General features: G+C 44.4%; 1 protein-coding gene across 2 annotated transcripts in view; it reads right to left on the bottom strand.

Moving 5' to 3' along the window:
- The window catches only part of piezo2b (piezo-type mechanosensitive ion channel component 2b), an 825142-nt gene that overhangs the window by 47078 nt on the left and 762455 nt on the right, over positions 1-15609 (bottom strand). For both annotated transcript variants that reach the window (XM_078215732.1, XM_078215730.1), the window contains 2 exons: positions 6024-6238; positions 5637-5795 (listed from right to left, as the gene is read on the bottom strand). In XM_078215732.1, coding sequence (XP_078071858.1) covers positions 5637-5795; positions 6024-6238 — 374 coding nt within the window. The remainder of the gene's footprint in view (positions 1-5636; positions 5796-6023; positions 6239-15609) is intronic.

Genomic DNA, 15609 nt, shown 5'->3' with positions numbered 1-15609 from the left:
CACATCTCCTCTAAGCATTAGTGATAGACAGCATGGTTTTGTGAAGGGGAGGTCATGCCTCGCTAACTTGACTGAGTTTTTCGAGGAAGTAACGAAGATGATAGGTGAAGGAAAGGCAGTGGATATACATGGAATTCAGTAAAGTCTTTGACAAGGTACCTCATGGTAGACAGGTATGAAAGGTGAAGTCTCACGAGATCAGAAGAGAGGTGGCAAGATGGATACCATAAGACCATAAGACCATAAGACATAGGAGCGGAAGTAAGGCCATTCGGCCCATCGAGTCCACTCCACCATTCAATCATGGTTGATTTCAACTCCATTTACCCGCTCTCTCCCCAGTTCTACAGAACTAGCTTGCCCATAGAAGACAGAGGGTAGCAGTAGAAGGGTGCTTTTCTGAATGGAAGGTTGTAACTAGCTGTGTTCCACAGGGATCAGTTCTGGGGCCTTTGTTGTTTGTAGCATGTATAAATGATTTGGAGGAAAATGTAGCTGGTCTGATTAGGAAGTTCGCAAATGTCACAAAAATTGGTAGAGTTGCAGATAGTGAAGAGGATTGTCAGAGGATACTGCAAGATACAGACTGGTTAGAGACTTGGGCGGAGAAATGGCAGATGGAGTTTAATGCGGACAAGTGTGAGATAATGCATTTTGGAAGGTCCTATGCATGGAGGAATTATACAGTAAATGGTAGAACCCTTAGGAGTATTGACAGGCAAAGAGATCTGGGCGTACATGTCCATCAATCACACTGAAAGTGGCAATGCAGGTGGATAAAGTAGTCAAGAAGGCATGCTTGCTTTCATCGGTCGGGACATTGAGTATAAAAATTCGCAGGTCATGCTGCAGCCGTACAAAACCTTAGTTAGGCCTCATTTAGAATATTGTGTACAATTCTGGTCGCCACACTACCAGAAGGATGTGGATGCTTTGGAGAGGATACAGAAGATGTTTACCAGGATATTGCCTGGTCTGTAGAGTATTAGCTATGAGGAGAGGTTGGATAAACTCGGTTTGTCCTCACTGGAATGACGGAGGTTGAGGGGTGACCTGATAGATGTTTACAAGATTATGAATGGCATGGACAGAGTGGATAGTCAGATGCTCTTTCCTGGGTAGAAAAGTCAAGTACTAGGGGACATAGGTTTAATGGGGAAAAGTTTAGAGGAGATGTGTGAGGCAAGTTTTTTTTTCACAAAGGGTGGTGAATGTCTGTAATGTGCTGCCTGGGGAGGTGCCGGGAGCACGTACGATAGCAGCATTTAAGGGGCAACTAAACGAATATATGAATAGGATGGTAATGGAAGGATATGGGCTCTAAGTGCATACAGTTTTAGTTTAGGCAGACATCATGATCGGCACAGGCTTGGTGGGCCGAAGAGCCTGTTCCTGTGCTGTACTTTTCTTTGTTCTTTTGTTCTAATGCAATTCTGTCATTTTTCAACTAAAGGAGATTAAAACTGCACACAGTATTCCAGATGTGGTTTCGCAAAGGCCCTCTACAGCTGCAGTAAGACTTCCCTCCTTTTATAGTCCATTCCCCTTGCAATAAATGTCAACATTCCATCTGTCTTCCTAATCACTTGTTATACCTGCACACTCAGTTTTTATAATTCATGTACCAGGAAACCCAGATTGCACTAAGTTCTGCAATTTCTCTCCATTAAATAGTATACTGCTTTTCTATTCCTCCTGCCAAAGTGGATAAGTTCATATTTTCACACATTATACTCCATCTGCCATTTTATTTCCCACACTTAATCAGTCTATCCCTTTACAGATTCTTTGCCTCAATTGACAAATTACTTTCCTACCTATCTTGATATCATCAGCAAATTTAGCAAACATAGTCAGTTCCTTCATCCGAATTATTGATGTATATCGTAAATAGTTGAGACCCCAGCACTGATCCCTGTGGTACTACATCTGTTTCAGCTTGCCAACCTGAAAACTACCCATTTATGCCCACTATCTGCTTTCCATTAGCTAACCAATCCTTTATCTATGTTAGTACATTAACCCCTGCACATGTAATCTTGTCTTTTACTTGGCATCTTATCAAATGCCTTCTAGAAATTCAGGTATACCACATGGATACAAAATTGGCTTCTTGACAGAAGCCAGAGGGTGGTTGCAGAGAGTTGTTTTTCAAGCTGGAGGCCTGTGACCAGTGGTGTGCCTCAGGGATCAGTGCTGGGCCCACTGTTATTTGTCATTTATATTAAAGATTTGGATGAGAATATAGGGGGCATGGTTGGTAAGTTTGCAGATGACACCAAGATTGGTGGCATGGTGGACAGTGAGGAAGGTTAACTCCAATTGCAGCGGGATCTTGATCAATTGGGCCAGTGGGCTAACGAATGGCAGATGGAGTTTAATTTAGACAAATGTGAGGTGATGCATTTTGGTAGATTGAACCAGGGCAGGACTTACTCAGTTAATGATAGGGCGTAGGGGAGCGTTACAAATCAAAGAGATCTAGGGGTACATGTTCATAACTCCTTGAAAGTGGAGTCACAGGTGGACAGAGTGGTGAAGAAGGCATTCGGCATGCTTGGTTTCATCAGTCAGAACATTGAATACAGGAGTTGGGACGTCTTGTTGAAGTTGTACAAGACATTGGTAAGGCCACACTTGGAATACTGTGTGCAATTCTGGTCACCCTATTGTAGAAAGGATATTATTCAACTAGAAAGAATGCAGAAAAGATTTACTAGGATGCTACCGGGACTTGATGGATTGAGTTATAAGGAGAGGCTGAATAGACTGGGACTTTTTTCTCTGGAGCGTAGGAGGCTGAGGGGTGACCTTATAGAGGTCTATAAAATAATGAGGGGCATAGATCAGCTAGATATACAATATCTTTTCCCAAACTAGAGGGCATAGGTTTAAGGTGAGAGGGGAGAGATACAAAAAAGTGTCCAAAGGGGCAATTCTTTCACACAGAAGGTGGTGAGTGTCTGGAACAAGCTGCCAGAGGTAGTAGTAGAGGTGGATACAATTTTATCTTTTAGAAAGTATTTAGATAGTTACATGGGTACGATGGGTATAGAGGGATATGGGCCAAATGCGGGCAGTTGGGATTAGTTTAGGGGTTTCAAAGAAAAAAGGGCAGCATGGATAAGTTGGACCGAAGGGCCTGTTACCATGCTGCAAACCTTTATGATTCTATCTACAGGTTCCCTTTCAATCAAATGAGATCCTAGATTTCCATTAATTTGTTAAAACAGGTACACACAGGGGAAAACGTGATGCAAGCTATATTTTAAATGTTTTTTTCGGTGTGATCTATTTTGTCACTGGCTCAATGTTTACTTATACAAGTTAAAGAGATGTAGCGTAATAATAATTTCTGTTATTAATACTTTACAAGTTCAGTTGATTGATAGTTTTATAGGAGTATATAATAGTTTTTTTTAAAGAAAGTTACAAATGGTTGCTTTTAAACATTTACATACATGGCATTGGATCTGCACAGTGTATACAAGGTAAAAGGGCATTCAAGTGCTCGGAGTTGACATGGAGGATGTGAGGGACCATTGCAGATGAGTGGGAGGCATGGAGGCTATGAGCATCATCAAGGGTGCATGGGTTGTCTTGGAGTCTATGATAGCCATTGGGAGTGGGTGGAGGGCATGGTGGGTGAGACATGAAGAGTAGGAAGGGCAATTGGGGGTGGGTGGAAGGTCCTGGCTTGGCATGGATGGGACATGAGGAATGTGTGGAGGGGGTGAGGGGTAGAAGGTCTAATATCTTACAAAACAACTGGGATGAACTCCCAGAGGACGGAGGAGTGTCATTTAACCGGTCTGCCTCAGCAGCTCCTGTAGTGCCTCTCATCTGTGCCTATAGCGGCTTGCTCAACCCTATCCCACATCCATCTTCCCCAGATAAATATGGTGTTTGCCACTCAGGGTACTTTTTCCTTAAGTGGGTGTGCTGAACTGGAAAATTTCCTGACTTGAGGTACCCCATTTCTAGGATGAAAACCCAGCCCCAGATCTAATTGAAGAACTGGAGTGTGGTGACTGCAATTGCTCTGTATACTAGGACTTTTGTTGATATGAGGAGGTCACTGTTGTCATATTCGCTGCTGTAGTTTATAGGAGGTTGAGTTGGCTGATTTGTTGTTGATCTCTTTGTCAATGGTGATGTTTTGAGAAAAATGGCTGCAAAGGAATGGGAAGTACTCAGTGTATAAACTGTAATTAGTGGAGTGCTGCAGGGATCACTGTTGGGGCCTCAACTATTTCTAATCTATATTAATGACTTGGATGAAGAGACAGATTGTATTGTAGTCAAATTTGCTGATGATACAAAGATAGGTATGAAAACAAGTTGTGAGGACAAAGAGTCTGAAAAGGGATTAGAGATAGGTTAAGTGAATGGGCAAAAGTTTGGCATACAATATTAAGTCGTTTATTCTGAGAGGAAGAATATAAAAGCAAAATATTATTTAAATGGAATGAGAGTGGTACAGAGAGATCTGGGAGTCCTTGTACATGAATCACAAAAAGTTAGCATGGAAGTACAGATAGTAATTGGGAATGCAAATGCAATGTTGGCTTTTGTTGCAAAGAACTAGAGTATAGAAGTAGGAAAGTCTTGTACAACTATACAGAGCATGGGTCAAACCACAACTGTGTACAATTTTGGTCTCCTTACTTAAGGATGGATATACTATTGGAAGCAGTTCAGGGAAGGTTCATTCCGCTGAATCCTGGGATGAAGGGATTGTCTGATGAGGAAAGGTTGAGTATGTTGGGTCTGTATTCATTGGAGTTTGGGAAAATGAAAGGTGATTTTATTAATACATGTAAGATTGTGAGGGGGCTTGTCAGAATGAATGCTAAGAGGATGCTTCCCTTCATAGAGGATATCTAGAACTTTGGGGCAGTTTTAAAAAAGGAATCTTCCATTTAAGATGGCTATGAGGAGGAATTTCTTCTCTCCAAGGGTCACAAATCTTTGGATTTCTCTTCCACAGAGAGCAGCTGAAGCTAGGTCATTTAATATATTTATGGCTGACAGATATTTAATTGACAAGAGTCGACGGTTATGTGGCACAGGCAGGAAAATTGAGTTGAGGCCACAATCAACCATGATCTTACTGAATGTCTGATCAGCCTCAATGAACCAAATTATCCACTCCTGCTCCTATTTCATCTGATCTTAGGAAATGTGATATACATCATTGATCAGCCTGCTACTGCTTACTCTTTGGGCCGCATATGAAAAATGGCTACTTGGGTGAAACACCAGAAGTTGGTATGTGGTTATGGAACAATGGACTACATAGAATTACATGGAATAATAATTAATTATGTAAATGGTACATTAGCTCAAGTCAACACATTAAGATGATGATTGAAAGGGTTTATATTCTTAATGTTTATAAAATTTACCTATGTATCTCATTAATATCAACACACCTCCATGTATTTAAATAGGTTACTGTTTCTTTCATTATAAATCTACATATTGTCACTTATATTGATAGCTGTATGATCTCAGGCAATTTTTACTGCATCATTGAGATACTTGGGAACTATAACTATAAATTTCAGCAAACATTTAGTCAAACTGAGAAGATGTATGAATTGATTACCGCATTTAACAAGAAATTCTCTTACCCTTGGAAGAGAAACAAGTTGATATAGTTGTAGCTTTTTGTCAGAAAGTTACCAAGCACACGTGTCGGGTAACCACAACGTATCTGATATGCTGACAATCCAAAGTAAACACATTTAACAAAGTACCAAATCTGTGCAACTTTGTTCTGGCTAAACCTCCTGTAAGAAAATAACAGAGAAAGCTATTTTTGGAGTACTATGCTAGTATATATAAATACACCAAACGCATTTAAATGATTGGTGATGGTGGAAGATACATGAAGCATTTGTCAGCTATTAACTATTACTAGTATAATAACTAGTGAAATAACTGAGTAATTTGTCTATAAAACCCAAGCTTTTTTCCCCTTAAAATTTCCATCTAGCTCAATAAAATAAGGACCTTACCGTTCTGTCACTTTTGGCAAGATAAAGAACATCCAGAAGTGAATTCCAAAAACAAGGATGACTTGAAAGACAACTTTCCCTAAGACTGTCTTTCTGAGATAGAGTGCTCGATCTACCACCATTGTTCCAAACTGAATTATTAACATCACCAAAAACGCCTCTGGTACTTTATCTTCTGACAAAGAGGATGTGATATCAGCAGCTGCGGAATGTTTCTGTGAAAGACAAAGCAGGCATCACTGAGCTATTGTCTTCCTGTGCACAGTATTTTCTTTTAGTCAACTAGCTCTCTAGGATACAAAGAAATTCAACAGCAACCAAAAGAGTTTTTCAATTACATTACGGAAAAATCCAGATAAAAAGTTCTTAGAATCTTAGAAACTCTACAGCACAGAAAGAGGCCATTTGGCCCATCGAGTCTGCACCGACCACAATCCCACCCAGGCCCTACCCCCATATCCCTGCATCTGTTACCCACTAATCCCTCTAACCTACGCATCCCAGGACACTAAGGGGCAATTTTAGCATGGCCAATCAACCTAACCCACACATCTTTGGACTGTGGGAGGAAACCGGAGCACCCGGAGGAAACCCACGCAGACACGAGGAGAATGTGCAAACTCCACACAGACATTGACCCAAGCTGGGAATCGAACTCAGGTCCCTGGAGTTGTGAAGCAGCAGTGCTAACCACTGTGCTACCGTGCCGCCCTTTTGTTTTCCTTTGCTTTCCATGGACTTCATACTCTGCGTAGGAACACATCATACTTAGGCCTCAATAACTTAAGTACAGGTTACATGTTAAGGGCTCCTAGGTTATATTGAGGAATTATTGGACTTAGCAGTTAAGAGTACAAAGCTCGTTAGAAGTTGGAACTTCGAACTACTTATATACCAACCCCAACTGAAGGATTATCTGGCCTCTTTTAAGGTCATAGCTAAATGAAAGGAGTCCGAGCTCCTGGTTTTGTGAGAGGGAGGTCATGCCTCACTAACCTGGTGGTGTTTTTTGAAGAAGTGACCAAAATGGTTGACGAAGGAAGGGCCGTGGATGTTGTCTATATGGACTTTAGTAAAGCGTTTGACAAAGTCCCTCATGGTAGGCTAGTGAAAAAGGTTGGATCCCATGGGATAAAGGGGGAGGTGGCTAGATGGGTGGAGAACTGGCTTGGTCATAGAAGACAGAGGGTGGTAGTGGAAGGGTCTTTTTCCGGCTGGAGGCCTGTGACTAGTGGTGTACCGCAGGGCTCTGTATTGGGACCTCTGCTGTTTGTGATTTATATAAATGATCTGGAAGAAGGAGTAACTGGGGTGATCAGTAAGTTTGCGGACGACACAAAACTGGCAGGACTTGCAGATAGTGAGGAACATTGTCAGAGGCTACAGAAGGATATAGATAGGCTGGAAATTTGGGCAAGGAAATGGCAGATGGAGTTCAATTCTGATAAATGCGAAGTGATGCATTTTGGTGGGAATAATGTAGGGAGGAGCTACACGATAAATGGAAGAACCATAAAGGGTGTAGAGACGCAGAGGGACCTGGGTGTGCAAGTCCACAGATCTTTGAAGGTGACGTCACAGGTGGAGAAGGTGGTGAAGAAGGCATATGGCATGCTTGCCTTTATAGGACGGGGCATAGAGTATAAGAGTTGGGGTCTGATGTTGCAGATGTATAGAACGTTGGTTCAGCCGCATTTGGAATACTGCGTCCAGTTCTGGTCGCCACATTACCAGAAGGACGTGGAGGCTTTGGAGAGAGTACAGAGGAGGTTTACCAGGATGTTGCCTGGTATGGAGGGGCTTGGTTATGAGGAGAGATTGGGGAAACTGGGGTTGTTCTCCTTGGAAAGACGGAGGATGAGGGGAGACTTAATAGAGGTGTATAAAATTATGAAAGGCATAGATAGGGTGAACGGTGGGAAGCTTTTCCCCGGGTCGGTGGTGACGTTCACGAGGGGTCATAGGTTCAAGGTGAAGGGGGGGAGGTTTAACACAGATATCAGAAGGACATATTTCACACAGAGGGTCGTGGGGGCCTGGAATGTGTTGCCGGGCAAGGTGGTGGAGGCGGACACACTGGGAACGTTTAAGACTTATCTAGACAGCTATATGAACGGAGTGGGAATGGAGGGATACAAAAGAGTGGTCTAGTCTGGACCAGGGAGCGGCGCGGGCTAATTGTTCCTTGTTTCTCGTTTCAAGGCTTCATTCTATGATCATCTTGCTGGTGCCAGTACAGAGCGAGACTGCGGATAGTTGGGAACCTGTCTCGGGGGCAGGGAATTCATATGGTGTACGTGGAAGTGGAAATGACTAGGGTTGGGAAGCATTTCCCGATCAGGGCCATTGTGATCTCCTGGACTCGTTTCGATCGCCTCAGGGGGTCGGAGAGGAATTTCCCAGATTTTTTTTCCCCATATTGGCCCTGGGGTTTTTCACTCTGGGTTTTCGCCTCTCCCTGGAGATCACATGGTCTGGAATGGGGGGGTGGGGGTGAGTTAATAGGTTGTAATGAACAAAGCATCGTAGCTGTGAGGGACAGCTCGGTGGATAGGATATTGGTATGTAGATAGGCTGGAAAATTGGGCGGGGATCCTGGATTCAGGATTCAATCCTGGACCGGGGAGCGGCGCGGGCTTGGAGGGCCGAAGGGCCTGTTCCTGTGCTGTATTGTTCTTTGTTCTTTGTTAATCAGCAACAATAATCTGGATTACTGGAATTTGGCAAAGGTACTTGATTAAAAAAAACATCTGCAAGATTTAATTGGCTCAATTTGAATTTACCACATTTGATTGGCTATCTTGGAGCCAATTTAACCTCAAGGTAGCATCGTGGACAGTCACTAGATGAGCATTACACCTCTGACATCTGCTGATTTTAGTCCTTGCTAACTGAATAGCAAGCACCAGAAATCACTTCTGAGCAACATGGTGAGCAGCACAACTAAAGGAAAGAAAAAGAGCCTTGCAGTTATATAATGCTTTTCATAGAACAGGACAGCTATTTTGGTTCATTTGAGTTTCAGTACTTTAACTAGCCACTGCCTTAGCTGGTCATAGGTTGTTGCTTGATTACAATAGTGGCGCTGTTGAGCTGTTTCTGCTTTTCCCAGGCTTATTGAAGCTCCTCCCAGAAAATAGTGACTGAGGTGTGAAAATAAAACTGCAGAGTTTCAAATTGAACAGTTTTAAAAGACCTTTGCATTAGTTGTTAGGAGCTGTTGGGAACTGTTACCGAATTGACACTTCTACCCTAGCCCAGTGTCCAGTGTTTTAAATTCTCCGCAACCTGCTGAAGGGACAGCAAGAAGCAGTAACGGATTATTTTCTTTCTGTGGAGCTCTGTCTAAAGCTAGACCCTCTGGAGCCTGCTATTTAATCTCTGTTCTTGCACAAACCTTGCTGCAGGTAGACTTATACCAGTTAAGTTCTCCAAAATTTGAACAATTTTACTAGATTCTGTCTACACTTCCTGCTGCCTCGGCAAAGCAGTCAGCATAATTAAGGACCCAACGCACCCCGGACATTCTCTCTTCCACCTTCTTCCGTCGGGAAAAAGATACAAAAGTCTGAGGTCACGTACCAACTCACTCAAGAACAGCTTCTTCCCTGCTGTTGTCAGACCTTTGAATGGACTTACCTTGCATTAAGTTGATCTACATCCTAGCTATGACTAACACTACATTCTGCACTCTGTTGTTTCCTTCTCTATGAACGGTTTACTTTGTCTGTATAGTGCGCAAGAAACAATACTTTTCATTATGTTAATACACGTGACAATAATAAATCAAATCAAATGAAGTCGAGTCCCTGCTGGCTAGAGTGAGGTGTGATATTCCAGAATGAAGGTGTGTAGGCTTCCCACAGAGCTGTAGAATCACATACATAGACTGAATTAGCAGTTGATAGTTGTTTCACTTCCAAGCAGTTCTGCTGCTGTACATTGAAGGGTTGAAGCTTGTACACCTTTCAGTCATTGTTTATTACTAAACAATAATAGAACAAAGAACAGTACAGCATAGGAAACAGGCCCTTCGGTCCTCTAAGCCTGTGCCACTCCTTGGTCCAACTAGACCAATCGTTTGTATCCCTCCATTCCCAGGCTGCTCATGTGGCTATCCAGGTAAGTCTTAAACAATGTCAGCGTGCCTGCCTCCACCACCCTACTTGGCAGCACATTCCAGGCCCCCACCACCCTCTGTGTAAAAAACATCCCTCTGATATCTGAGTTATACTTCGCCCCCCTCACCTTGAGCCCGTGACCCCTCGTGATCGTCACCTCCGACCTGGGAAAAAGCTTCCCACCGTTCACCTTATCTATCCCCTTCATAATCTTGTACACCTCTATTAGATCTCACCTCATTCTCCGTCTTTCCAGGGAGAACAACTCCAGTTTACCCAATCTTTCCTCATAGCTAAGACCCTCCATACCAGGCAACATCCTGGTAAATCTTCGCTGCACTCTCTCTAACTCCTCCACGTCCTTCTGGTAGCGCGGCGACCAGAACTGGATGCAGTACTCCAAATATGGCCTAACCAGCGTTCTATACAGCTGCATCATCAGACTCCAGCTTTTATAGTCTATACCCCGTCCTATAAAGGCAAGCATACCATATGCCTTCTTCACCACCTGTGTTGCCACCTTCAAGGATTTGTGGACTTGCACACCTAGGTCCCTCTGTGTTACTATACTCTTGATGACTCTGCCATTTATTGTATAACTCCTCCCTACATTATTTCTTCCAAAATGCATCACTTCGCATTTATCCAGATTAAGTTCCATCTGCCACCTCTCCGCCCAATTTTCCAGTCTATCTATATCCTGCTGTATTGCCCGACAATGCTCATCGCTATCCGCAAGTCCAGCCATCTTCGTGTCATCCGCAAACTTGCTGATAACACCAGTTACACCTTCTTCCAAATCATTTATATATATCACAAATAGCAGAGGTCCCAATACAGAGCCCTGCGGAACACCACTGGTCACAGACCTCCAGCCGGAAAAAGACCCTTCGACCGCTACCCTCTGTCTCCTATGGCCAAGCCAGTTCTCCACCCATATAGCCACTTCTCCTTGTATCCCATGAGCCTTAACCTTCTTAACCAACCTGCCATGTGGGACTTTGTCAAATGCCTTACTGAAATCCATATAGACGATATCCACGGCCCTTCCTTCGTCAACCGTTTTTGTCACTTCCTCAAAAAACTCCACCAAATTTGTAAGGCACGACCTCCCTCTTACAAAACCATGCTGTCTGTCTCTAATGAGATTGTTCCGTTCTAAATGCACATACATCCTGTCTCTAAGAATCCTCTCTAACAACTTCCCTACCATGGACGTCAAGCTCACCGGCCTATAATTTCTCGGGTTATCCCTGCTACCTTTCTTAAACAACGGGATCACATTCGCTATCCTCCAATCCTCAGGGACCTCAACTGTGTCCTAAGAAGCGACAAAGATTTCCGTCGGAGGCCCAGCAATTTCATCTCTCGTCTCCCTGAGCAGTCTAGGATCGATGCCATCAGGCCTTGGGGCTTTGTCAGTTTTAATGTTCCCTAAAAAACCTAACACTTCCTCCCTTGTAATGGAGATTTTCTCTAACGGGTGAACACCTCCCTCCGAGACACTCCCGTTTAACATGTCCCTCTCCTTCGTGAATACCGATGCAAAGTATTCATTTAGGATCTCCCCTATTCCTTGGGTTCTAAGCATAATTCCCTTCCTTTGTCCCTGAGAGGTCCGATTTTCTCTCTGATGACTCTTTTGTTCCTAACGTATGAATAGAATGCCTAATAGAATGAATAACGTGGGTTCTTTATTAGAAGGTAAGAATAGATACACCTAATGGTAACTGGGATTCTGCATATCAAAGTCTGACCATTACAAGCTGCCATTGTAAACTGAGGGTGGGATTTTCCAGCGGTGTTGACCCAAGACCAGAAAATCCCACCTGAGGTCAATGGTCCATCCTCGCCCACTACGATTCCCGGAAAAATTCCGCTGAGTTCAGGGTACCGAGCTGAGTACTATAGCACATTTTGTGTCGAGGTGGTGGTGATGGATACTCTCCCTTAAAGGTACATGTACACCAGGTCACAGTGGTATTATAACAGAGATCTTCAAAGCTGGCAACTTTTGTTCATATCAAGACTCCATGATTTGGGAGGAAAAATAACCAACCTGATTGCAAAAAAGTGAAAATAGTAGCTATCTGAGATAAATCATGTTCATAGAATCCCTATAGAGCAGGAGGCGGCCAGTCAGCCCATCAAGTCTGCACTCACCACAATCCCACCCAGGCCCTATTCCTGTATCCCCACATATTAACCCTGCTAATCCCCCTGACACTAGGGTCAATTTAGCATAGCCAATCAACCCAACCTGCACATCATTGGACTGTGGGAGGAAACCAGAGCACCCGAAGGAAACCCATGCAGACACGGGGAGAAAGTACAAACTCCACACAGACAATGACCCGAGGCCAGAATTGAATCCGGATTGCTGGCACTGTGAAACAGCAGTGCTAACCACCGTGCCGCCCCTAATGTTGTGGGAGCTATCAAGTTATTTGTCTTTTGCTCATAGCAAGGAAATCCTGATGGTTTTAATAGGTACATTTAAACATTTATTAAACCAAAGAAACTTTTAAAGATACAGGAATACCTTTACACAGTTAGCAGTACTTTACAACTCTAGCCCTGACAAAGTTTTCATTTAGTATTTCAGCCACATGCTCTGGGCAGAATTCTCCCATCTGAGACTAAGTCCTGTAGTGAGGTGGGAAATGTTCCTGTTTGGAGGCTGATGGGAAACCACATCATAGCTTCCATCCCCGGCATAATTAATTATGCATCCAGGGATTTTGCACCATCTTCTATGGTGGGACAGGCTTGAGGGCACAGGTCCTACCATCATATCTGGGTGCTATATCGAAAAGGTGCCCGACATCACTGACCCACAATTGAAGAAAGAAGATGGACTGTCTAAAGAAAAAAGATGCAATCATGAAGGTGCAGCACCTTCCCCTTTTCCTGCTCCCCCATCCCTGTCCAAGGACCCAAACACTCCTTTCGGGTGATGCAGCATTTCATTTGCACCTTCTTCAATTTGGTCTACTGTATTTGCTGCTCCCAATGCAGTTGCCTCCTCTCCCACTGGGGAAACCAAATGCAGACTGGATGTCTGCTTTGTGGACACCTTTGTTCTGTCCATAAGTATGACTGCAATCTTCTGCTCGCTTGTCATTTCAACTCAGCATCTTGCTCTCATGCCCACACATCTGTCCTTGGCCTGCTGCAAGCTCCAGTGAAGCCCTACACAAACTGGAAGAACAACACCTAATTTTCTAATTAGGCACGTTACAGCCTTCTCGACTCAACAATTTTAGACTATGAACTTTCCCCTCCATCTTGATTTTTCCCCTTTTATTTCATTTATTTGATTCCCCAGGTTTGCCCCAACACAACCCCATACCTCCCCCATGTAGCCTGTGTCCCTTATTGTTTAGTTTTACTCCCTCTGAGCCCTAATCCCTGTACTTCTATTAATACATTCTGCTATACTACCTTTGGCACTATTAACACTCTTCAATTCCTAATGGCACTATTAACAGCCTCTTTGTCTGATGTCCATGAGATATTTGTCGATCACTCCTTAACTCAGACCTATTACTGACTTCTCATTCTGTCCTATTTCCCTCTCCAAGTTTATAATTCCTCATATTTCTATCCCTTTTCAGTTCCGTGGAAGGGTCATATGGACTCAACGTTGAGCAGGATTTTACGGCCTTGTGTCCCGGCCAAGGTTAATGGATCTTCCCATTGTCCTATCTCTCCTGTGTCTAACGTCACATGATCTGTGGTGACATAAGCAGGGAAATTCACGGGCTTCTGTGGTTCTTCCATTCTGGATCAAGCAACACCTTCTTAATAAACCTGCATCATGTTTCCCTACAACCCACTAGGTTTAAAGTTTATTTATTAGTGTCACAAGCAGGCTTACATTAACACCGCAATGAAGTTACTGTGAAAATCCTCTAATGTCCTTGTCCATATCATATCCTGTCCAAAGGGTGTTGCCTTTCCTTAGTAGGAGCTGGCAAGAAGGTGGGAGGGCTTCAGAAGAAGAGGCTCAGCATTGGGGCAACTGTGAGTTACCTGGGTGGGGGTCCCATGACAGGCTGGACTGTCAGGGAAGAGTGGGGGGATTCAGGAATGGGCTACATCTGGCCTCATGCAGCCTGAAGGGTCTCACACTCGGGGGAAAATGACTGCAGTGATTGGAACCAACACTCAGGCAGCAATGTGAGGGCAAAAGGCAGAAGCTGCCTGGCAGTCAAAAACCAATTGTCAGGGGTACTTGTGTGTAATGATAGATCTCAATGGGTCATAGAAGGCTGCTCAGCCTGCACATCTTGTGACCTGGGAGAAACAGGGGGGGCGATTCTCCCAAAAACATTTGAAGTGCCGAATTCACATAAAAACTGGAGTAAATCACGCTAGTTTTTTCAGCGGGAGTTTCAAAATGAATCTCTCCTCCACACTTTGTGTACTGCAGAGTGCCTCAGCATGAATCACGCTGAAATTAAAGGGCCTATTCCCACCCGAGAGGCCGAACAGCATAGCACTGAGCGGGCCACTGCGCATGCGCTGATCTGTCAGTGCCGAGATTGGCGCATGCACAGTAGCCCACACTGCTGGCCTCCTAATCGCTGGCCAGCCCCATGACCCCCGTATCGCCAGCCATGTGACCACCCCCCCCACCACCACCCATGGTCCAATTGCTGGGCGCCCAGACATGTCCGGGCCAGCCTCGGTTTCCCACCTTCCCCACAGCTCTGATCGCAGGCCTCCCTCCCTCTGTCACCACCCACTGCAGAGTGGCAGCGGGATCCCCCATCCCCACCGATCAGACTCTGCCCACCATTAGGCCCCTCCCTCTGGGCAGTACCAAGGTGTCCCTCTGGTGGGGGGGGAGGGTCTCGGTGGCCCCCCTTCACTCCAGCGGGTTCGGGAGCTATACTAAACCCCACTGGAGCGAACCACTCCTAACGGGGGAGACACTACCTGGGCCCGTTAATGGGTTTTAAATTGTATTACAATTAGAGTTTTAATAAATTATGCACTTCCGTGCTGGAAATCCAACGCCTGGAAAATCGCGAAGGCCATGACGCCTAGTGGGGAGCCGGCGAAATGGCCTCCGCTCGAGACTCCCAGCCTGCTGCGCTACAAAAACAGCGCAGCAGGCTGGTAGAATCGCCCCAAAGGTGCCCTCTAGGAATCCGCTGGACATGCTAATTGCTGGCCTCGCATGATTCAGCTATGCCTCATCTGGCACAAGAGGAATAGTATGTGTCCACATCATGGCTACTATCGACACTGCAAACCACCTGCTCAAAGTGGAGAGGATCTCCAAGAAGGTCGCGCATATTGACACAGATGTCAGGTTTCTACAAAGATGCAAGAAAGCAGACAAGATCTTGAAAGGACTACAGCATTCCAACCATTCTTCACATTCCAATCTGTAATTATCTTGCAATTGTGTCTTTGCCAATATATGCCGTGTTTGTGAACCGACATCTCCACTC

Source organism: Mustelus asterias, chromosome 7 (genome assembly GCF_964213995.1).
Source record: "Mustelus asterias chromosome 7, sMusAst1.hap1.1, whole genome shotgun sequence".
Taxonomy (NCBI): domain Eukaryota; kingdom Metazoa; phylum Chordata; class Chondrichthyes; order Carcharhiniformes; family Triakidae; genus Mustelus; species Mustelus asterias.
This window is presented reverse-complemented; position numbering and strand designations above follow the sequence as displayed.